The sequence below is a fragment of the Rhinolophus sinicus genome, chromosome 6, assembly GCF_057876585.1.
Source record: "Rhinolophus sinicus isolate RSI-liver-muscle chromosome 6, RSI-T2T, whole genome shotgun sequence".
In the NCBI taxonomy this organism is placed as follows: domain Eukaryota; kingdom Metazoa; phylum Chordata; class Mammalia; order Chiroptera; family Rhinolophidae; genus Rhinolophus; species Rhinolophus sinicus.
In genome coordinates this window covers 29,134,944-29,159,926 of record NC_142506.1, presented here as the reverse complement: position 1 = coordinate 29,159,926, position 24,983 = coordinate 29,134,944, and the positions used below count along the sequence as shown (strand labels likewise).

Here is a 24,983-nt window from a genome sequence, read left to right as displayed (position 1 = left end):
TAGCCAAAACAATCTAGAGAAAGAACCAAGATGGAGTATCATTCTACCTGATATCAAACTATACTACAAGGCTATAGTAATCAAAGCAGCATGGTACTTGCATAAAAACAGAATAGAGAGCCCAGAAATAAATCCACACCTATGTGGTCAATTAATCTATGACAAAGGAAGCAAGAATATACAATGAGGTAAAGACAATCTATTCAGTAAATGATGTTGGGAAAACTGGACAGATACATGGAAGAAAATGAAACTAGACCACTTTCTTATGCCATATACAAGCATAAACTCAAAATAAATTAAAGATTTAAATGTAAGACCTGAAACCATAAAACTCCTAGAAGAAAACATAGGCAGTAAACTCTCTGATATTGCTCTTAGTAATACTGTTTTCTGATACATGTCCTTGGGCAATGGAAACGAAAGAAAAAATAAAGAAATGGGACTATATCAAACTAAAAAGTTTTTGCACAGTAAAGGAAACCATCACCAAAACAAAAAGACGACCTACTGATTGGTAGAAGATATTCTCCAATGACACATCAGATAATGGGTTAATATCCAAAACTTATAAAAAAATCTCATGTAACTCAACACCAAAAAAACAAACAATCCAATTAAAATATGGGCAGAGGAATAGACATTTCTCCAAAGAGGGCATACAGATGGCCAACAGACATATGAACAGATGCTCAATGTCACTAATCAACAAAGAAATGCAATTAAAAACCACGAGATATCACCTCAATTATGACCCAGCAATTCTACTTCTACTTGTCCGAAGAAATCCAAAACACTAATTAAAGAAGATATATGCACCCCTATGTTCATTGCAGCACTATTTACAATAGCCAAGATATGGAAGCAACCTAAGTGCCCATCAATAGACAAGTGGATAAAGAAGATGTAGTACATTTATAAAATGGAATATTACTGTGCCATAAAAAAGAATGGTATCTTACCATTTGCAACAACATGGATGGACCTAGAGGGTATCATGCTAAGTGAAATAATCAGACATAGAAAAAAAAAAAAAACACCATATGATTTCACTTATATATAGACTTTAAAAAACAAAATAAACAAAACAGAAACATACTCATAGATACAGAGAAACAACTGATGGTTGACAGAGGAGGGGGGATTAGGAACCTGGGTAAAAAAGGTGAAGGGATTAAAAAATACAAATTGGTAGTTATAAAATAGTCACAGGGCTGGAAAGTACAGCATAGGGGATATAGTCAATAATATTGTAATAACTATGTATAGTGCCAGGTGGGGACTAGACTTATCAGAGGGATCACTTCATAAATTATATAAATATCTAACCACTATGCTGTACACCTGAGACTAACATAAAATAATATTGAATGTCAACTGCAATTGAAAAATAAAAAATAATAATAATAAAGAACTATAGCAGCAACAACAAAAATAAATAAAAAGCTAAAAAACAAAAAGTACAGCTTCCATACGTATACTTTGAGTTGTAGTCATTTCTGTGCCTAATTTACAGTTTTTACTTGTTTGCACAATCTCCTAATCATTTTGTTTCTCAACAGCCCATGCACAGAGTTATAGCTAAAGGTGTATAAACAAATACAGATGTAGATATATAACCATTTTCCTTACAAATTTACTTGTCTTTTAAGAACTGTTAGTACTTTCACTTTCCATATTTTTTGTTCAAACTAATTTGTTAATCTGTGAGTTCCCATTCTTTTCTTTTTACTTTAAAATATTTTTGTTGTTATTGTTTGTGATGTTCATATTTCATTTAATGCATTGCTCACATACCCACTCTAAAATGTAAGGCATATAAGGGCAAGAAATTTTTCAGGTTTTCTAGCCTATCTGCAGTGCCTGAAATGGGGCGTGGTATCAAAAAATGCTCTTGAAAGCTAGAATTGGAAGATGCAATAAACACAATTACTCTATCCAAAACAAAAATTAAGTTAAAAAAGAAAAAAAGATGAAGACAATGGCTATTTGTGTGTTCAGTTAGACAGCAGAGCAACAACCACTTGCACGACCAAACGTCCTTACCAAACCAGCAAGTATTTTCTAATTTGTTGTGTTCAACTCATTTCCTAGGTGGAAAATGCCACTCTGACAGAAAGATTTCCATAGCTGTCCTGTGTGTTGGGGAAGCTGTGCCAGGTTGGAAATGGCTAAGGGCAGGGCCAGACCGGGAGGAGCACAGAGAAGGCCTGCTGGCAGCTCAGAAGCCAGCACATTGCAGGGGCGGTCAGACTCTTCCTGTGACAGCTCCTTCTGTATAATCAGATAAGTCTCTCAAGTGAAAGTGGGTTAAGGCTTTCACTTTCATTTTTTTGGCTATAGCTGCAGTTTTACTTACTCTGCTGACCATCAGTAAAGACCAGTTTCAATTGGTCACAGCAAACCAAAAGTCCATTTACAAATAGAAAATGTCCTAAAATATATTGGAAATAAAAATCTGGCAGCCTGAGATGCCATTTTTATAGCAGGAAACATGTTTATAGACAGCAGTCTAAACACCAAAAACATTGGCAAACACTGTAATTTAATCTCGGTAATTTCAAACAGTATCTTATACAATGGATTTTATTCACTGTATCTCACAAGTTAAAATGTTTCAGTGTCCCGTAACAGGTGCACTAGAGAACATGCGTGTTGATAAGGTGATGCCACTTACCTCTTCTGCTGTCCAGAAGGACGCCTGTGCCTGTTTATACATTTTCCAAATGTCAGGGTACTGGATTGGAAAGATGACAAATCGGCGAGAACTCTTTCTTAGGAGCGGCTCTTCATCTGAGTTCGCTTCATTTTCGTTGGTATCCGAAGATAACCGCTTTGAAAAATAAAGCACAAACACCTGCTTTGTATAGACATTTCTTCTTTACTCATATCTAAATACACATCTGGGGGAGTTAGGGAAACGGCACACGAGAAGTATGGGATCCAGTCTGCTTGGGTGGAATCCTTACTGCTACCTGGTAGCTGGTGAATTATGTGAGCGCAGCAAGCTGCTTACCTTCTCTAAGCCTTGGTTTTCTCATCAATAAAATAATGCCTCCCTCATGGATAATCATCAAATTAGTTTTGATGATTACAAGTCCTTTAAACAGTCCGGTGAATAACAAGCAAAGAATAAAATTGTCATCAATGCTATTTTGAGGATAAGCAGAAAACTAGACCCATAAAGGTCACAGTGGGCAAATTTCTAAGTTTGTGAACAAAAAGTCTCTTCAGTTCCCTCTCAGAGATAGAATGCTGGCACAAACAGGATACTGCTATAAGCAATTTCTTTTATTTTAATGCTTTCTTTTCTAATCTTAACTGAATTACAATACTTAGCTGAAAACTCTTTACCAACAACCTATCAACCTTTGTTCGTTTGACGCTTATCACATACCACTTTGTTATTGCTATTTACATGTTAACTTGACTGCATATGGTCTCACTGTGCTGTCTTAAAGCTTTGTGGAATAAAGTGAGAAACACATACCTGTACTTGGAAACACGACGGCACTCGAACAGAGGGCAGGCCACATGTGTTTGTTTGTGTTTTAAATAGTCAGGGAGACTATCAGAAGCGTGTGTGCATGAGAATGACAATGAGGATATACAAAGCAGAAACAGGCTAAAACGTATAAATCAAGATGATTATGTTTCGATTCTGGACTCCTAACTCAAACTGTCTCTGTGTCTCCTGTGCCAGGCCTGTCCCTTGTGTTCCTCCTGCATTCCTACCTTTGCCTCCACTGAGCCTCAATCCTTCAGATACCTCTCGGAATCCAGTGTGCTACCGCGGAGGAGGCCAGCTGAGAGAAAGGCCACAGTCAAAGCGGGAGGCCACACAGATACAGGCGGGACCTGCGCACGTCACACATGCTCCCCCTGCAGCACAGACGGTCTTATTTTGAAAGTGTGGGACTCCCCAGATAGAGCACTGGGGCCCCGGAGCATAGAAACCAGCTTTTATTTATTGTGATGTCCCCAGAGCATTGTGTCAAACGTAATGCCAACGAGCATTAGGTAAGTAAGTGAACAAGCTGTTGATTGCTCTTTATCCTGTGCTCAGATTACGGGATCCCTTTAGATTTTTTTAATTTAACATAAGACCATAATATAGCAGTGAAAAAACCTAATGACCACTCAAATCAAGCCTTCTCTGAGTGCCCCCACCTTTCTCTCACACCCCCCAACACCCCAAAGGCCTGGGTTAGGTCCCTAATATAGCACGTCACCCACTGTAACTTAATTCCCTGATATTTGTCTACAGTCGCCTCTAGACTATGCTTGTTGAGAGTAAAAACCATCTTTACTCTTGTGGAATCCCTAGAGCCTAGCCTAGTGCGTGGCACGTAGTTGTTACTCATTCCAAAAATATTTGAGCAAGTTTTTTAAGTGGAAATGGTCAAGTGTTTGTGTTGCCATTGAGGGCTTGTGATCTCAGAAGAACCGTAAGATACGGAGACACTGCAGTGCTAGGCTCTGGAACAGGCGGTATACATAACATAAGGGCAGGCAGGTCCTCTGGGTCTGTCAGAGGCTGCTTTGGAGCCGTCATCACATAGATGCTTTATATACACTATTCCACATAATTTGTAGAATAACTTTGACAAACAGTAATATTATTTCCATTTTACAGATGGGGAAGCTAAGTCTCAAAGGATGTAAATAACATCCCCAGGATCCCACAACTAGTAAGTGGCAGAAACAAGATTAGAAATGAGATATGTCTAAACTCAAAGCCCTGCCTTCAGCTACACCTCTGTACGTGTGGAGAGCAGCTAGAGTAGGGCCAGCCTACGTCTAAAATCCAGAATTCAAAACAGTGAGATGAACTAAGGCTAAAGAGAGTATATATTACTATCTCCTGCTAAGCAAAGTTAATTTAACCAATGGTAGTGATGGAACCAGTGACTGGGGGAGGAAACCACCAAATTTGATTCTACAGAAAAGTAAGAAAAATAATTCCTTTGTAAATAAAGTTGAAGGAACCAACATGATTTGAAGCTGGTGAAGGACAGCCAAACTAATAAGGTTTAAAGCAGTGATTTTTAACAGGTACAGTGTCACAATTTACAGGGTAATACTTTCTCAAAATGCATTAGCCTTCTCTTTTACCAGGTTAAAATCACTGTATGTAATGAAATCATGAAGTACATTGTTGATGGGCATGTTTCCCAGGTGAATGATGAGACAATCAAAGTAAGACTGAAAATCAGCATTTTGGAAATTGCTAAACTTTCAGCAGAACTTGAGGTGAACCAAATGACCATATTTCATTTCAAACTGTTCATTATACTACAAAATTGTGTTCACTTACAATAAGTGTACAGTATTATTCACGTTTTCAGGCAAGTCATTTAATCTGAGCATCATCATCTATAAATTAAAGATAATAGTTGCCATACTTATTTCAAAGGAATGTTAGAAAGATCAAAGGAGCTAATATAAATAAAAGCACTTTGTATACTCTCAAGTGCTACACACTTTTTAAATTCTTATTTTGTTATTATTGACTGTTGGGATGTTTCTGGATGGCCTGTTAAAGGTTGTCCCTATATTCAAAGAACTGATAAAAGAACTATTATAGTGGTTAGATATTTGATAAATCAATATCTTCTATGACTGTTCTCAGGGACCTTTCATTTATGAAATAATTAGAGAACTTCTGGAAAGGCTTATGAAAAAAAGGGGTATCCAACTTTAAAGCGCAGTTGAAAAGGTAGAGGTCTGCAGTCAACAGATATGTCAAACTTGTCTTGGCCCACCTTGTTCTTCCTTTGGTTCTTCTAGATTGTGCTTTTCTCATCATATGTAGCATTATGACATAATTCTGCATTTTTGTTTATTTATCATTTTTAATTATATTTTGTCACTGGGGTACAGGTACATATTCAGAGCTGGAATTCTTTACCGTCACTATATTTGCTATGTGGGCCATACTGAAAGTTGGGGAGGACATCATAAGCAGTAACCCTTTTGCACCAAGAAGCCTGGCCCTGAATGGAGTCTTTAAATGCTGACAAATAACTGATCAATGTCAGGATCTGTAAAAACTGCTGACGACTTCAACCTTTAAATTAGAATGAAAATCACATTTGTACATATATTCTTCCTGTTCCATCCTGAGAAGAGGCTGGATTAGGAGGATAGTATGAAAGATTTTTGCAATGTGAAGAGAGGGGGCTTAACCAACATAAACCTTTGAACTGCGCTAGAGATGACATATTGCTTATTTTCACAATGCTTAGAAAAATCCACACCCAGTTTAATGCAATGTCAAGAGGGTTATACATCCCAAAGCTCTAGTCTCTCCAGGGTATCCTCTGTGGACCTGGGTTAGGAACCTATATTTTAGAAGAGAAAACAATGTAAAAAAGACATGTGATACTGTTAAAGAACGGGAAGTACTTTCTAAGTCCTGACTTTATGGTATGTGGGAACAATGGAAGGAGATGGAATCAGAAAGAAGGCAGAGAACACCTCCCAATGACTTTTCCAGATGTGTCCTGTAGAACTCTTTGGTCCCTCTAATGCCACAAACATTAGATTAAAACTTCAGTTTTAAATGTGTTTTTAACCTTTTAAAATAGTAATAAAGGGGCGGCCAGTTGGTTCAGTTGGTTAGAGTGCAGTGCTCATAACACCAACATCACCGGTTCGATTCCCACATGAGCCAGTGAGCTGCGCCCTCCACAATTAGAATGAAAACAACGGCTTGACTTGGAACTCATGGGTCCTGGAAAAACACACTGTTCCCGGTTCCCCAATAATTTTTTTTAAAAAATAAAATAAAATAGTAATAAAAATAAAATAACAGAAATGTTTTATACTGTACAGAAAGGAAACCACCAATGTATGAACTTGTGTTTCCAAGTTGTTTTTCTTTCCTTTTTTCTTTTTTGGATGACACTAGATGAAAGTTTCTCTAGCTATATCTGCTTAACTGAAGAATATAATGAGAATGAAAGAGGCAGTTAAAAACAAAAACAAGAAACAAACAAACAAAAAACCTGTAACTATTTGTATGTATTTTTCAGGAATAAACCAAGATTTATTTTTTTCAAAACCAAACAAAAAAGGAAAAAACAATAATACAGTAGAAGCACAATTATTTGAAGTGATCCAAACTGGTAATTGCAAATTGGCTACAGTAAGGAATCATAAGAAAATGATAAACTATTGTATTTAACTTAAAACATAATTTACATTTATTTACTAATCTTTTGCTATAAGGTCAAAGTTTTTTTGCTATTGTTGTTAATTTGGCTCACTGATCGGATTCCCAAGTCTTTGTAACATAATCACACTATAACGCAGCATCGCCTATGCTTTCTAGTTTTAACAAACTTAAGGCAGAACAATCTGAGTGCAGAATTCTTATCTCTTTTATGATTGTCCCCAGTCTTTTTTAACTTGTCTGCTTATACCTAACTCTACAGAATTTATTTTTAACAACTCATCTTTCTTGAGTTTTCCAAACTTTCAATTTAAGTTTTCATTACAGCAAGGTTCTTTTCATACTCATGTATTATTAGTTTACATCACATTTAATTAAATTACAATAATTACAAGCACAGTTGGTATAGACAGGACTGGCAATAAGACACCTGGTTCTGGTAAGACATAACTCAACCAGTGTGAACAGCATTATGTGAGTGCATCAAAGAGCAGCCTAAATGCATTCTAAAGTCTATGGGTTGATAAATCCACAGAAGTGGCTGGTAGCAAATTGATTAAAAGAACTTCTGATAAATATGCAAAGAAATTGTTTGCTAAGTTTGATATGAATTTTCAAGTATCATCTACACCCCAATTCAAAACAAAAGGTTCATCAAAACAGCATCATTATTCTATTCATTGATTTTGTAAATAATGTTATATATATTAACCCCCCAAAAATTATACTAATAAAATAGACAAAAGTGGTTTTTCTCAGTGTTACACTTATGATTTTGTTTGGAAAAATAGGCCCAGGTGTTAAAGCCGTGAGAGGGACTTGAATGCAAATATATACATGAATTTTGCCAGAACTAATTTCCTAGAGCCATTTTGATGCAACTGTTTGACACGTTTTTACTTCAGTGTCATCATTTTGATAAAAAACAAATTTTTAAATTTTAACTTTCAGCTTTTAAAACCTGTACTCCATCTCTAAGCTTTATCTGAGGTTAAGGTGGGCATGTCTATTCTGCATATAATGGATATTAACATGTTGATTTTTTAAAAAATTTGGAGGTCAAAGTGGTCTGCTTTGGTACATAACACTTTGGCATCCAGCCTGTATCATGCAGAACATTGGGAGCCGCTGAAAATTTTTAAACAGGTGAGAAACATAGTCGGATATGTTTTAAGATCACTTTTGTAGAAATGTGGTTAGATTAGAAAAGGAATTGGAGGTGTAGAGAACAATCGAAAAATTATTGCACTACCCATCTCTTGCCTGAAATGGGATATCAGTGATAGAAATACAAAAGAACACTGATTTAAGACACAGAAAATGCTCAGTGCCTGGAGAATAACTGAATAAATCAGACAAAAACTCTTGCTTCTCCCGTTAGAAGTTTAACAAAAACTTAATCTGAATTAACTCCCCCCACCAATACAGGCCACAACAACAATAAAAAGTTGCAAACACAAAAGACTTTAAAAAATCTTGGTAATAAAAAAAAATAATGGGTTCAGTTTCAAGACACCCAAAAGATAGATGAAAACAACACTATGGTAGGCGGAGGTACTCTCTCCACTCCCTCCTAATGGAGTAAAGATCCCATTAATCAATGGATGTGATTATTCAGGGAAAACATAGCGGCAGCACAACTAAGGAAGAAACCTAAGCAAAGGGCAGATGGAGGAGGAGCCAGCTGGGATTCAAACTGAAACGGATGTAAAGCAAAAGCAGAAGTGATCTGATTTGGCTAAAGCAAGTGGTCAACAGATGAGACGGGGAGGAATTCCTTAAATGATCCACACTCTGAATATCAATCAGGCTATGAGGTTAGGAATTTTGTAGGTCCAAGATTTTCAAATCTCTGAAGGGGCTGGGAGGCTCACACTCTCATTCTCCCACTTGCCCCCAACCCCCAGGTGCTGGCATTCATGGGGGGGGGGGGCAGTTTGAAAAATCATTCTTTTGTTTGTTTGTTTGTTTGTTTTATTAAATTTATTGGGGTGACAATTGTTAGTAAAATTACATAGATTTCAGGTGTACAATTCTGTATTATATCATCTATAAATCCCATTGTGTGTTCATCACCCAGAGTCAGTTCTCCTTCCATCACCATATATTCGATCCCCCTTACCCTCATCTCCCACCCCCCACCCCCCGCCCCCCTTACCCTCTGGCGAAAAATCATTCTTATGGATAGTCATGGAAAGTTTCTGAATAGGAATTAACATAAATAGGGATGGCATTAGGAAGATTAATCGGATATCCATGTGCTGGATGAATTAGAAAAAGAAAATCACCTCGATTTTGGTAGCAACTACAGTTGTCAATTTCAGAGGTGGAAATGACACCTGAATTAAGGTATGGCAGTTAGCATGAAAAAGCTGTTTGAAAGCGTCTTTGCCAGTCTGAAAAATTGGGCCTGTTTTGGTGGGAATTGAGACCTTTGGGGAATTTTTATTGCGGGGGAATAACACGGAGGCACTGGTTAATGATGGATTAATTTGGCAGTGCTAAACAGGATTGGATAGCAGGTAAAGCTGGTGGTAGAGAGACTACTATTTAGTTGTAGCTGCAAGGTGTGAAGTAACGAGAATCTGAAATAAAGTTTCTCATAGGCATTTGTGGGCCACATCCCATTTTCTCTACCAAAATGGTGCCTCCGGTTTCTGCCTGCTTCAGTTTCTGGTCACCTGGTCCCAACGGCGCCTGGACATGCTAAGGCAGCCATCTAAGTCAAGATTCTCCAGCTAGCACTCACCATGCCCTGATGCAGGCTGGCGTCCTACAAGGCTCCTCCCTTCCGTCCACTCCCCAATCCCACCCCTTCCATTTGCCTTCACTTCTCTTCTACTTCTCTGGTGAAGAATAATATTTGGATGCTGTCACAGTCATACACTGTTTGTAGGTGTTATTTTCATTCTTCTATTCCCACCAAATCTGACAAAACAGATGGACTATGGGCCCAGGAACAAGAAGTTGTTTTTAAATCGAGCTCTTCTAGTAAGTTGTGTGGTCCTGGGCATGTCATTTAATGTTTTCTAGCCTGAACTTTCTTACCTCGAAAACAGGTACTATCAATTAGATTAATGATAGTTAATTTTGAGAAACTGATGAACTACAAACTCCTTTCTTCGGAGATTCAAATCTACACACACATACAGAATCTACAAACTTCAGGAGACTCATAAACCCCCTTCAAGCCTTTCTATAAATCCTTTAAGGCAGTGTTCTTGAAATGTGTATATCAGGATGACCTGAAGTGCGTGTTGAAAATGCAGTCCCCACACCCATCCCAAAAGATTTTGATTCACTACAAGTATGTCTGAAACATAAGCCCGGTAATTTACATTTTTTACAAAGTCCTTCAGGCGATTCTGATGCAGGTGGCCCACGCTACACTATCATATCTAGAGAAACAAAATACTTAAAGCATCCTGCAGCTCAAGGTAAAAACTTTTGGAACTGATGCTCACTAAAACTCACTCTAGATCTAAAGTTATGCCTGTTTTGTGGGTCTGTATCACTGAGATACGGACAACAAATAGTTAACTTCCAGGTCTTCCAGGTCTTAAGTCTACCTTTAGGACAAAAGGAAAAATCTCTTTTTGCCATTGAGATGGCGAAATTGGTACTAAATATTTGTTTCAAAGGGGGGAAAAACACTTTGAGTGATATTTATAATTTGTTACTAAATATTGACAAAATCAAAATAAAATAAAACCCCAAATCTAGAATCTGCAACTTTCTAAAGAAATGCAGGGCTAAACATAAGTCTCCGTGAGCTAAAACTATTAAATCAAAGATACCACACACAGCAACAGGTTCGAGAGAAATACAAATGGCTTAGAAGTATTTACAAATTAACAAGATACGAAAATTATAGAACGGTTTGAACTACCCTACAACACTACAGTCTAAGTCCCACTTTGTTTACTGTTGTTGTGTACTTTTATTAATCTAGAATCAGAGAGGATGGTGTGTTAATTTAGGTTTTAGTAAGCACCCACAACATCCGTAGTACTTTGCATAAAGCATTTTACTTAACCCTCTGTGACAAGAGTATCACTTCCACTGTATAAATGAAGAAAGTAACAACTCCAAGATTCACAACTAGTTAAGCAGCCTGGTCTGAGCGAAACTGGCCTCCTAAACTGATTGTTTTCACTGTTAGGAGGATGTCTGGTCGCCCGTCTACCTATCATCTCCACCCCAACCGTGTCAATGTGTCAATGTCCACAGGTGTCGAATTCCTTTAACCATCCCAGAGATGGCATGCATTTCTCCAGTAGACCCACCAGTCCTCGTTCCTTGCCTCAGTTTCCCCGGCCAGAACTCCAGAACAGGGAAGGATGGGAGGAAAGTAACGGAGGGGGTGAGCCTCGCCCCAGCCAGAAGCCTCAGATTGTTGCCCATGACTGACACGGGTGCAGAGCAATGGAGCAGAAACCCAGCTCACTCCTCACCCCACCTTGGGGACGGCCCCCCCGGGCGCTAGCAAAGACCAAACCAGGCTGTGGCGAGGGCCCGAGGCCCGGCTTGCACAGGGTTTCCGATGGCAATGGGTAAAATTTCCTACAGCGGTCCTGCACTTTGCAGGTCCTTGACGCAACCTGCAAACTATATAGGCTGGGCGTGACTGTGGGATGGGAGAGAAAGCGGCAGCGATGTTTACCTCATTCTGCTCCGGCCTGGCCACTTCCGGCCTTTCCGAGTCGCCCATCGCGCAGGCTCCGCCAGTGCTACTGGAGCTGCGGCAACCGAGCGCTGCAGGCCAACTCCAACTAGCACAGGACTCAGGTGGCTCACTAGGCTGCGGAGTTCGCCCCGCCCCCGGCTGCAGAGACCTCTCCCAATCGGCCCGGCCCTCCCACTCCCCCGCGCCAGCCCCGCCTTCCCGCCCGGAGGAACTCGCTCCGCCTCCTACAGCCCTGCACCGACTCTACTGCCCCGCCCCCGCCTCACTGCTTCTGCCGGCCCCGCCCACGCCGTTAAGGCCCCGCCTACTCCAGCAGGTCCCGCCCCATCCACAGTGCCGGACCCGCCTCCCGCCCCACCCCTGAGAAGCTCGCCCAGACTCTGCCGGCTCCGCTGGCCTCATTGGCTCCCGGCTCTGCTCCTCGGCCCGCTAGTCCAGGTCCCCTCTCCAGGTCGCGATTCCCCGCAGCTCTCGCCGTGCTCAGGAACACGGTATGTCGCGCCAACTCGGCCTGTCCCGAGAGACTGCCAGGTGGTGGTAGGACCACACACAGGACGAGACAAGGAGAAAGTGCTATCCGTGTGCGAATTGGCGGTAGGGAAAAGACACATTCTTGGTGAAAAAGGAAAACCGTACTGTTAACAAATTAACCAGGAGGAAAAGCTGCCTTGTTTTGTATGTAAGCGCCGGAAAAGAAGTACTCGAGAGAAAAGTGTGCGGGTGCATGGAGTAGGTGGGGCTTGAGAGTGAGGAGAAGGGGGAAGATAATTCACAAAAGTACTTTGAAAGTTCCTTGAAATTGTCTCAACAAACTAAGCTTTTAGTAATATTGACTGAGCTCTTACAAAGTGTTAGGCACCAGCTAAGCACCTGGTGTGAATTGTCATTTAATCGTCAGGACATCTCTATGAGGGAGCGCTAACGATGTCCCTCCGTTACAGATGAAAAAACCCACTCAGAATAAATAACCAAGATTGTCGAGCTGGAAAGTAGTTGATTGCCGTCTCCCTGCTAAATGCTCTTTTCGAGGCCAAAAGTTAAAGTCCTGGAGAGAGGAAATTCTCCCCTGTAATGGCAGTAGGCAGTGAGTGGCTACTGCTGTCATAATAATTTGGTTGAATTACTAATACCTGTCTCTCAGGGAAACTATCTAAAGATAACTACGACAGAAATAAAAAAAAAAAAAATAGCTTGGTCTACCAAAAATGAGATGCAAGATTTAAAACGCTTGAAGCTGAAATATTGAGCGCGACCAACATGCACCTGTTTTGTGGATAACTGTGTGCAGTATGGTAAATAGGATGGAAAATTCAGCTTTGAAAATGACTGAAAGCTCTTTCTAAAACCTCCCCTAGAGTTGGGGGTGAGAGTTATCCTTTCTTAGGCAACTACTAGGGGTCAAGTGCAGAGTAAAATTTTTTACATACTAACTTTAAATAATACTTAAGTAAATTCTATGAGAAAGCAAACTAAGAGCCAAGATCCCATCATTTAAAGTCATCGAACAATATGTATACTAAATATATGTCAGGTGTCATATTCAGTATTGAAGATATAAAAATGAATGAACGGGGCAGCAGGTTGGCTCAGTTGGTTAGAGCACGGTGCTCATAACACCCAGGTTGCCAGTTCGATTCCCACATGGGCCAGTGAGCTGCGCCCTCCACAACTAGATTGAAAATGACTTGACTTGGAGCTGATGGGTCCTGGAAAAAATACACTGTTCACCAATAAAAATTTTTTTAAATAAATAAATAAATAATAAAAAATAAAAAAAATTAATGAACTCAGTGAAAAGGAATGTGGATCCTGGAGCGATATCATCATGGGCATGAATTCTAACTCTCCTGTTTTTTGGATGTGCTGCCTTGGACAAGTTACGCAACCTCTCTGAGACGATGTTTCTTCATCTGTAGGATAATAATAATCATTCCTCATAAGATTGTTGTTGTGGATTTAATAATATATTACTTGTAAAACACTTATTGGGATGGGAAATGATAATAGTAGCTTCCAAGTACACTACTAATCAGGCCAACCTAGTGATCATGGAACAGAAAGGCTCAGATCAAACTGAGTTGCTTGATATTAAATTACTTTAAAACATACATCGGGGGAAAGCGATGGGGTAGCTAACACATTTAAGATAGGATGTGGGGAAGGGAGGGAGTAGAGGGACTGTATTATCCAAATCGTAATGTTACTCAATGTTCATATATCCTGTCTTTGCTGCATCAGCCTTCCTGGCTGATGGTGTAGTTATGAAAACTAGAATTGAACACGTGCAAGTGGTCTCAGCAGACAAAAAGTGGAGCCAACACACATTTCTTCTTTTGGAGAGCTGCAGGAGGAAGCAGGCCTGGTCCAGCTGTACCTTGCCATATGCGTATGAGGCTGCTGAGCAGCTGTGAGCTTTACCTGTGTTTCTTGGGAAGAGCACATGTGGGATCAAAATGGATGTCACCAATTTGTGGCTGATTTAGGGATAACATAGTTGTCAATCTGAAAGTGACACCATCCTTACCTTATGAATACTTAAGATTTACTTAGTCCTTCCAGCTCTTTCTAGCTATGATAACTCTCATTTGTTCCGTTATTTTTATCTATGTTTAACACCGATTTGTTCCATTGATTCTATCTTAAACATGCTTCACAGGTTAATAACTTATTTACTATTTATATTTAACATTATCTTATGAATCTCCTTGTGTCTTATAAGCTATTTGTTCCCATACTTAATTTCTTTCCATTTTTATAGAAGAATTGAATAATCTTAAATAATATAGCAAATACACATTACAGTGCTTATAACAGTGTCTGGCCATAGTAGGCAGTATGTATTAAGTTTCCTGAAGATGTTTAAAGTTAATAGGGAGAGCAAATGTAAAAAATTAAATATGTAAAATGTAATTAAATTAAAAGATCTCTGGGAGTAAGAGGATTCTACATCTGCATACAGCCTTTGTGGAACCCAAACCCATTGGTGAAGCCCTGACTCCTCTTGCAATTAGACTGAAAGAACGTAAAAATGTAGTGGTTGATAGGATTATGAAAGTTGGAATATTTAAGCAGGTATTATGTAAAGAAATTGTGTTTCCTTTCCCTGTATGTATTATGGGAATGGATATTATGTCTGACTGGAGAACACTTTCTATTGCTCCCTGCAGATCCAGAGAAAAGGCCGGAGACTGAAAAGTCGACCTCCATAAGCGGAGGGAAGGGAAAGACAGAAGGAACAGGCTGGCCACTGCAGTCTGGTAGTTAATGTAGTTTATTATAGGAAACTTACACGAGGCATGTCTTGAGTAGCTGCAAGACGAAATGGATCCCTGCGCTTGCTTGGCAGGTGCCAAAGAATTATATAGGGTAAGAAGTGTGTAGGGGAGAGTGGGGGGCGGGGATAGTCACAAGCACTGGTATATACGGCGTTAATGCTACCAGGTGTGCGAAACTACTTTACGTGCTTGACCAGATCAGGACAACAACCTGTTCCAGGAACCAGCACATAGTGGGAGGCAGGGGAGGGTTGCTGATTTCTGTCAGAAGGAACATGGATTACAATTAGACAGTCTTTAAGGGAGGTCTGCGGTCAGCAATCTCCCCCTTCTGCCTCAGGCCCAGCTGGCAGGTCAGGCAGCACTCACTATGGAAGAGTCTCCTCCACACTTTCCCTACCTAGTGTGAAACCAAAACCTGTTGATGAAGTCCTAATGGAGGCTACAGTTAGGTACTAAGAGTCGGTGGAATTACAGTAAAAGTTTGTAGGAGAATTGGTCTGTTTGAACAGGGTTTATGTGAAGTGGTTGCATCTCTTTTACCTGATGGTATTTTGGGGATGGATGTTGTATCTTAATGAGTAACATTTCACCTACCTTGTACTGTAAAAGAGAAGGCATGTAAATCCACCCTGCAGGCAATGTTAATTGGACGTGCTAAATGGGAATCAGTAAGATTGCCACATGGTCGGGACAAATCCTCTGTGCAGGAGCCCTTTGTGGAGTATGGACTGGGGCTTATGGCAAGAGCCTATGTGCACCTCCCAGTGACAACTAGGTACTGTGACTTTGGGCAAGAGAACTTCCATCCGAGGGGCAATTACTACCTTACTATCTGATGTTATTTACTGAAGCTGCTCCTATGACTGAAGGGTGTAACATGATCTTGACACCTGAGATACTCATATCTCAGCTGATATCCAAGACACACTCTAATGGGGATGGCAGTGACCAGAAACATTCCATAATAAAATGGAAATTACTTCTACAGGCTCGTGCTGGAGGCTCTTTTCCCCCAGAACTGACTCCGGAACTGTCTGAGCTGCTGCTGGGTTCTAATGTCCCTTGGATAGTCCCTATAAACAGCTCTCAGCTGACGGACAAAGAGCTGCTTGGTTTGTGGCCAGCAATTCCAAAGTGAATGGACAACGTACCATCTGGGAGATCATCATTCTGATCAAGATGGTAAAAACAGACTAGCCTAGTGAGCGGAACTGCATGCTGTTTCTCTAGCAGTGATGAAAGAATTGAACCATGATAAAAGCACCTATGTTTGGGTTTTTACTGACTCGTGGGCAGTGGCCAATGGCCTGGTCGTATGGTCAGGCAGAAAGGCAGTGGAACCTGGCCTGTTAAAGGGATGCCAATATGGGGCATGGCCCTATGGAAATTTGAGGGGTGCCTTAAAGTAGGACATGTCAATGCCCATCCGAACTTCCTTCACGTATGGAAGGTGACTGGAATCAATAAGCAGATGTCCCCATGTGCTCCCTTGAGATGGCCACCTGCGTCCATGAAATGAATGGATATGGGGGCACTGCAGCAGTGCAGATACGGAAATCTAAACATATCCCTCTTGCAACCTCTGAAGCACAAAAAGCTGTTCTGTCTGCCAACAAGAAAGAACAGAGACTGCAGGTGGCCATGTGGCAGATTGCCTGGTGGGAGGGCCCTGAACATAGCTGGCAAGTCAGACTCATGCTGGTAGCCCTGGGGGGCTACAAAGGGGTGTTTCACAGGAATAGGCACTGACTCTGTGCTGGGCTTTGCACGCCCAGTGGTAGATGCAAATGCCGAGTATTATGAAAAAACCACAACAGAAGATACTGCACCAATTTGGATGGCCAGCTGTCATTTCTTCCCACCAAGAAGCATACATGCTTTGCAGCCCAGAGTGTCCAACAGTGAGCAGAGATCTCCTCGGTCAGTTTGACAGAGAATTGGAATGGACAGTTAAAACAGTGGTTGTCAAAACAGGGAATCAAAGGCATGAAGGACTGACTTACACACCGTGAATGTGCCCACACTCGACCTGAATATAAGTGGGAATAAAGGAGTCTCCCTACCGAACAGATTTTTCTGTGGGAGCTGGGGAAAAGTGGGGTGAGGAAGCTGTTGATATTCTTTCTTCCCCACATCAACATTTTTTCTTCTACTTGATGCAGTGGTCATAGGACCATGCTGCTGCAACTACAGGGGCTGGAAGCAGGGCTGTTTCCTAAGTGAGAAACTGCTTTTAAACTTTGTGTCACAATTCCGAAGGGTCTGATGGGACAAGATGTGCCTTCACCCCCTCTGCCAAATTTGGGCTCACAGTGAATTCACTTATATTGCCTGGTGGTAAAAACAGCCAAGTAATTTGCACCTGTGTAAGCTTACCTTATCTGCAGAGAAGTGGGAGGAACTTGCTAGACTCGTATTACTAGACAAGCACTGCGGCCAAACCTAATGTCCCTTCTAAAGGTGGGAAAGTTTGGGTATATATGGAAAGAAGGAAAAATAGTAGCTACGGGTAAAGGAATGAGTAAATATGTAATTAGGGAAATCCAGTATTACATTAACACCTTGAAGGAGGCTCAGAGGAAGAGATGCTAGTTCCTTAGCTCTATTATACCAGATGCTGGGTGAAGCCGTACATCGCTGGTACCACTCTTGCTCTTGGAACCTGACACGATCCAATGGAAGCCTATAAACCTGAGTGGCCTTGCCCTGGGAGACATTTTCATGATACGATGATGGACTGGATAGTTACTGACTGAATGGGATTCTCATAATGTACCATTATCTTTTGACCTTTATGATTGTCTTCCTGTAAGGGATCCATGTTTGAAGACCAGGGATAGACTGATATTGTGATTTATGATAAATGTTTGGTCTTTGTCCCCATTTCTGGCAGAGCTTCTAAAACTCTTGGAATTTCCTAAATGATGAAGGCAATAAAGTTGTCTTTTGTAGTTAATGAAGTGACTTTTGGAATACACCTAAGGATGGGGACTGGTTGCCGAGGACAGCACATGACAAGAGGGTTGGAACTTGACCACCCCCACCCCCACCACCGCCCCAAGAAGGGGAGAGGGGCTGAAGGTAGAATCAATCACCAATGGCCAATGATTTCATCAAGTGTGCCCATGTAATGAAGACTCCATAGAAACCCAAAAGGACAGGACTCGGAGAACTTGCAGGTTGGTGGACACATGCAGATGTGGTGAGTGGTATGCTTGGAGGGGGCATGGAAGCTCCGTGCTTTCCTCATGCTTTGCCCTATGCCATGTATCTCATCTGGCTGTTCCTGTTAGATCCTTTTGTAATAAACTGGTGATTTAGTAAGTAAAATGTTTCTGAGTTCTGTGAGCTGCGCTAGTAAATTAATCAAACCCAAGGAGGGAATCATGGTCAGTCAGATGTACCTGGGCTTGTAATTGGCATATGATGTGGAGGCCGGTCTTGTGGGATTGAGTCCTTTCCCTGTGGAAGGTGATACTACCGTTGTTTCCCCGAAAATAAGACCAGGTCTTATATTAATTCTTGCTCCAAAAGACACATTAGGGCGTATTTTCAGGGGATCTTTTTTCACGTACAACAATCTATTTATTCAAATAGTCATGTCATCTTCTAGAACATCGATATAATGTACTGAATGCGCTTGTCTGGCTGACGATCTTAACTGGGGCTTATTTTCATGGTAGGTCTTATTTTCAGGGAAACACGCTATCTCCAGGTAGAGTCAGAATGGCGTTGAATTGTAGAACACCCAGCTGATGTCAGACCATTGCTTGGTGGTGTGGGGGGAACCCCCCACCTGATACTGGAATTGGGTGATCAGAACCTTTAATGACTAACTCGCTTATAATCATACCTGCCACAAAACAGTACAGAGCAATGTTTAGGAATTCAAGCGCTAGAATGCCTGGAGATGTACCTCACTTCACACTTAGCTGTGTCACCTTGAGCAAGTTGTTTAACCTGTGCTGTTTCCTGTCTGAGAGGATGGTAAAAGTTCCTATTAGGAAAAAATGGACGTAATACACGTAAAGCTCTTGACAAACTGCCTTGGCACACAGTACTAACAAAAGTTAGTCATTAAGAGAAACTTCATGTTGCAAACTCATAACAATCCAGTAATTATTTTTTTTAGCGGTAATATACCTTTCCTTATATTTAAGGTATCTTAACATGAATAAAATCATTTGAAATACATTCCTACATTAATCAAATGATGTAGAGAATTACCTGTAAGTTCACGCCTACCTACTTAGGTTAATGTAAACATAGAAAATATTTTCAGTAACTATTCAGGCAATTTATTGAAGGCACTTCCAACCGGCCCTTTATCAGGAGGAAGACCCTAACTTGAGACTGGGTGATTAACAGAAGTACCTTTCCATAGGGTGTAAGCTGGAAAGGTTTGGGTCTAGGGAGCTTACCAGCAGGGTAATTTATGTTTGGAAGTAAATAGTAATGCTCATTGGACAGTGTTTCACAGTCACCTAGAATGGTGTTTATTGAATAAAGATTTCTGTCCTCTGCTTAAGATTCACTGAATCACAATGTGACTGACATCTGTATTAACAAGCTCCACAAGAGAATCTTACACAGTCACATGAGCAGGGCTGCCTCAAGGGACGATATCTCAGTTTGACTTTAGACCTAGAAATGGCTGACTAAAATAGTATCTTTAGGAGAGAAATGTTTAGGGGCGAGTACTAAATAGTGATGTCATACTCTTTAAAAGCCCTCTCAAGTCTGCCCCCCGTAAGCCATAATGCTGGTGTCTTGATATTCAGATGATTTAGGAAAAAAGTAAAAGTAGAAGTTGGAAAACCCTCAGCAAAGTTCATTCTTGGTCTTCTCTTCCTAAATTTGTTTTCATTCTGTTAGGTTTAATCACTAAACAAGATCAAAAGAGAATTTTTATTTTACATGACTTTATTTTACATTTAGAACCATTTTATTCTTTACTTAAAAAAAAAAAGACTCACTCTGCTTTTAATATTTCTAAAAGCATTTTAACCAAAATCTTGATTTAGGAAGACTTAAGACATTTTGCATTATTTTAAATATTTTTCATTCTCTCAGTAACTATTAAAAATAAGTTCACAATTAGGGTTTCAAATGTCCTAATCATATCGTTTGTTCTCATTTCATATTTTATCAATCCCATAATGTGCATACAGAAGTTAAGGTGATATATAAATTTTATCTTTTTCAGACACATCAATGATAATCAGCTCTTAATCTAATTACTATTTCATTTACTCAGAAATAGCATTTAGACATAAAAACCAATGTCTCACATGGCAAAATAACCTTTGGTTAATTTACATAAATCTAATACAGCATGTTGTGTAAGTTTTAAGTAATACAATGAGTTTCACTATCGTTTTAGTTTTTAATATTATGTCAGCAGGGCTGAGAATATCATATGATTCAGTCTTTGAAGAAAGTTATATAATAAAAGTGTAGTGCCTTTGAACACGAAAAACATCCCGAAGGCCAGAAGTCCTATGAAGGACCTGAAAGGTAGGAGATTCCAGAGAATTTCTCTCATTTTCTTTGTGTGAAGTAACTAGTTTAAGTCACTTTATTGAAGACTTTGTGAAGAAAAGTGTTCCTTATTATACAGTTGGATAAAGAATTTAGAGATGTTGGTCCTAATTAATGGGTCATTTAAAAAAAAAAAAAACACCTGATCACTTAGTTATTAAGTATAAGTGAGTTAACTTCCTATGCCAAGTAAGGGACCCACTTCACTTCTCCCATTTGTAAAAAGAAAAGGTGGCCTGGCCTGTGCCATTCAGGATTCTCTGCTAACTGTAAAATGTGGACTGATTTTCTTGTTTCTTATAGTCCATGTGTATATAAACTTTCAGTTCTATAAACCAAAAATTTTTATGCACATAACCTTATTAGTGTATTGCCCTTAGTTTTTAAAATGTACAACTACATAAAATAAAAACTATTGTTTCTTCAATATTACTTGACATTTCTTCTGTAATTTCTTTATTTAAAAAAGTAAATGTAACAAGATACTTAAAAAAGGCTAGATACAAAAGTAGTTAAGCTGCTCACGAACATTTAAAATTTCCCAAAATGTATCTTCAATAATCATGATCTTATAAAACATTTTACAGTTATCAGAAAGTGCCCAGGCTGAGTTCACATAACTGAAATACCTTTGTACAAATGTCTAGTTAGAACTGAAGTGCAGTAACTTCCTGCCTGCTCACTGAAATAAGGATACAAAGAAAAAAAACTTGATTGTGATAAAGTATTGTGCATTGGCCCCATCATATGTACAAAAAAGTGCCCTCACTCAAATGAACAATTACATGCAAAATATTAGTGATATCATTTAATATCCTAGAGCTCAATGCAGCCAAAATAAACCGCGATAAAAGTGGTTTTTATAGGTAAAGGTGATTTCATCTCTAAGATCTGAATGTGCAGAACTTTTTACAAGTTCCATATACATGATACACAACTGCAGCCAACCACAAATTAAACACCATAAAAAAAGTTAAAATGAAAACACAGAACATACTTAATTTTTTATTTCGAAATTCCCTATTCCCTCTATACAAGAACCTTTGCTGAAACACTTTCCACAAAGGCAGCAGTGAATTTTCAGAACATTTTACATTTTTTCCCCTCAGCAAAAAGATAAATCACAGTGTAAATTATGTTGTTCTGCTGTCATCTTTGGCTGGGGTTAGACCCAGAAGTTGTTGACTAGCAAACCATTACAGTTAGATGTTGCCAGCGCTCCTCAGGCCTTTATGCTACAAACTCAGGAATGTTTGCATTTAATCTCTTTAAGGTACCTCCGGGGGTGTGACAGCATTAACTTCCATAAACTTTTATAGACAAATGGAAAAAATCTACAAAATTAGCTAGTAGTATTACACAGCAATACACACTTTGTATACTCTACACAAAACCAAAATTCTTGGTCTTAATGGCGAGTAGCAATTTCTGTTTGAGAATCTGTTTAGAGGAATAGAGTGGGACATAAAGTCGAGAAATGCAAGTATTTGCGGTAGGAAGATGTTGGTCATCTGGTGGTCTTATTGTGATTGAGGGCATGGGCTGAAATCCTTCTTCGCTGGCTGGTAATGATGGGCTGGATGTCCAAAAGTAAACCTAAACAGGAATAACAATAATTACAATTTGGCTTTTAACAGATAAACATTCAATGCTTAATTCTGGCAATATATACACAGAGCCACATTCTTGCATTAAAACCTACAAAAAGGTATGATTTTGAACTGGATTTTAAATTTATTTCTTGCACTGAAAAGGAAAGGTTCAGGGTCAGAAGAGAAAAAAGTGTCAGATATGTCAGATATGTAGACAAGTGACTTTATGTTTTACGTCCTGTTTCTCATCTTTTACATGAGACTGTTGGATTGGATGTTCTGTAAGGGCCTTTCCAGTGGGTAAAATCCATGGAGTATCTTTTAGTGGAAATAATGCACAATGTATACCCTCAAAAAAACATTAAAAATTCACAGAGGTTATCAAAAAAGTTATTTTGTACTTTACTAGCAAAAAAAAAATCCCAGTAATTTCAGTGCTACAGAATAATTTTATAATAGTAAGTGTTGGAGAACATCAACATCCATGCAATAAGCTATATTAACACTGAGTTTTACTATACATCTATTTTGTATAACAGATAAATATTAACTTCTAGTTTCCTTTTTACTTAAATATGGTAACTAAGGATATGCTTTCCTGTAATATTTGTTTTCATTAATACGTACCATTCCTCACTGACCCATATACATATATACATACCTACCATTCTTCAGTGATAGTAAGACAGTGCCTCAAATGCATTTATAGTGCACAACTAAACAGACAAATATATCCAATATCCTACAGTGACTAGGAAACCTAAATGAACTAATTTCCTATTTCCTGAAGCATAGTTTTATGAGAAATCCAATAATCCTAGAAACCCTATAATTTGTAGGACTAATAATTCAAGGGAGAATGCTCTTCCCCTCAGACATATCAGGATAAAACCAATAACATGTGAAGGATGACCTTCCCACAAGAGGAAAAGGGAAGAGGAGAGAGAGAATACACCTTGATTACTGATTAAGCCCTAAGAAAAGATTTAATACAGGAATTTAAAGAATGAAGTTCACAAATTAAAGCTGTTAGAAAATTTTGAGGCCTTTATAGAGGGAGATATTCTCATCCTCTCTCTCTCTCTCTCTGACTGACGAGTTAGCATGTTTCTCTTCCAGTTAAAGCAGAAACTGCAGTGAGATTTAACTGGACTGACTGGACAGAGGATGTACTGGTTTAAAACAGTAGAAAATTAAACCTAGGGAATAGATAAAAATAGATCCCTTAGAATTCATACCAGGTGGACCTACCAAAAACAGGAATGGAAAGAACTGACTAACAGAACTGCTGTGGTGCCCGTCTCAGGGAAACAAGGTGCTGGAATCCGAAGGCTGACTACAGGTGGTGTGTCACCCTAACGAGCTAGTTAGCTACTTCTGAAAGCAACAGGGACAGATACGGTATTGGCACTGGTAGGGTCCCTAAGGTTGGCAAGTCAAATTATATGAAATTATATGGGATCAATTATATAGAATTTACCTAGGGAACAAACTAAGTGGAAATGACCTGGATGGCTAAGCCAAGAACAGAGCCAGGTGACGGCTAGGACTGCTGAACAACTGAAGTAATGGGAGAAATAATGGACGGTTCTTGGAGGGATGAAGGTGTGCATGTAAAGATTAAGGAGTAGTAACTGCAGGACCCTCTCCCCTCCCCAAAATAAGTTACTGCCTAAATTGAAGGTAAATGTGAAACTGCAAGTTTCGTGCTTTCCTGCACAGTAACCATTTCTCCTCAAATAAAATTGGGGGTTATACATTATCTAGAAATGAGTAATTTTTATACATTCCATGAGGAGTCTAGAAGTAATTACTGAGATCTAAGGCTGGTTCAACAGGGAAGGTATCTCAGGGAACCATGAGGAATGTGAGTACAAAGGCTCTCTGGCGTTTTCTGGGTAAGGAATGTCCCTTAAATTTCTACAAGAAAGTCTAGTGGAGATAGCCCTTTCAAGATTAATAGAAAGGTTGATTTGGTTATTGATATTCTCGAAGTTGGACATATATATCACTGACTTTATGGTAGACTTTCCACTATGATCAAAGTTTATATTATCTAACTTATGCTTCTAAGTTGGTAAGTAATAATATTAAAATCATAGGTTTAATACCCACGTACCACAATTAAGCTACTCTATTTATAGTATACAGATAGCAAGCAAGACACTATTCAGAAATTTTGCAAAGGCTTGCTACTAGTCAAAAGGATTAAGGATGTATAAAAGAAGCAGCCAACATATATACACACTATAGGGGGAAAAACATGTCTCAACAATAAGCTGGTATTATCTTCTGGGACTAAGGATGGCATATAAATAGCTAAGATGTATTTCACTCTGCTCACAACTTAATACTTCAGGTGCTCTGTTACAGAGCAAAAAAACAAAACTGTGTTTTATTTCTTACCTTCTGTAATTTCCTTAGCCAAAATTAAAATAACCAACCATTACAAACGTAAAACAAAAGGCTACATTACACAGTTTTAAATTTTTATATTGTCTTCTACAAATTCTGTGAAACTTCACTTACAAGATCTTGTCGTTCTGTCATGCTCATCTTCTCTACTATTGACCAGAACCAGCGCTTGAACTGTAAGAGCTTCTCAGCATTTTCTCCTAAGAATAAAGAGTATAAATTCAGTATACTGTATCAGATGTTATAGCTTTAGAATATTGCTTATTATAATATATATATATATATATATATAT

General features: G+C 39.3%; 2 protein-coding genes and 1 long non-coding RNA gene across 12 annotated transcripts in view; 1 reads left to right on the top strand and 2 right to left on the bottom strand.

Annotated features, from left to right (window-relative positions):
* RRM2B (ribonucleotide reductase regulatory TP53 inducible subunit M2B) overlaps nt 1-12,062 on the bottom strand; it is a 39,157-nt gene extending 27,095 nt beyond the window's left edge. The window contains exons 1-2 of one of the 2 annotated variants that reach the window (XM_019710964.3): nt 11,841-12,062; nt 2,678-2,833 (exon numbers count right to left, since the gene is read on the bottom strand). In XM_019710964.3, the coding sequence (XP_019566523.3) occupies nt 2,678-2,833; nt 11,841-11,888 (204 nt within the window). In that variant the 5' untranslated portion in view covers nt 11,889-12,062. The remainder of the gene's footprint in view (nt 1-2,677; nt 2,834-11,840) is intronic. The other variant, XM_074316280.2, reaches the window with a different exon arrangement.
* Nucleotides 12,063-12,180: 118 nt separating this feature from the next.
* On the top strand, nt 12,181-18,098 carry LOC141567853 (uncharacterized). The gene is made up of 2 exons (XR_016021512.1): nt 12,181-15,230; nt 16,131-18,098. It is a non-coding gene; the product is annotated as an uncharacterized LOC141567853 (long non-coding RNA).
* Nucleotides 18,099-21,656: 3,558 nt separating this feature from the next.
* UBR5 (ubiquitin protein ligase E3 component n-recognin 5) overlaps nt 21,657-24,983 on the bottom strand; it is a 125,051-nt gene continuing 121,724 nt past the window's right edge. For all 9 annotated transcript variants that reach the window (XM_074316762.2, XM_019717463.3, XM_074316764.2 and 6 more), the window contains 2 exons: nt 24,805-24,890; nt 21,657-22,279 (listed from right to left, as the gene is read on the bottom strand). In XM_074316762.2, coding sequence (XP_074172863.1) covers nt 22,067-22,279; nt 24,805-24,890 — 299 coding nt within the window. In that variant the 3' untranslated portion in view covers nt 21,657-22,066. The remainder of the gene's footprint in view (nt 22,280-24,804; nt 24,891-24,983) is intronic.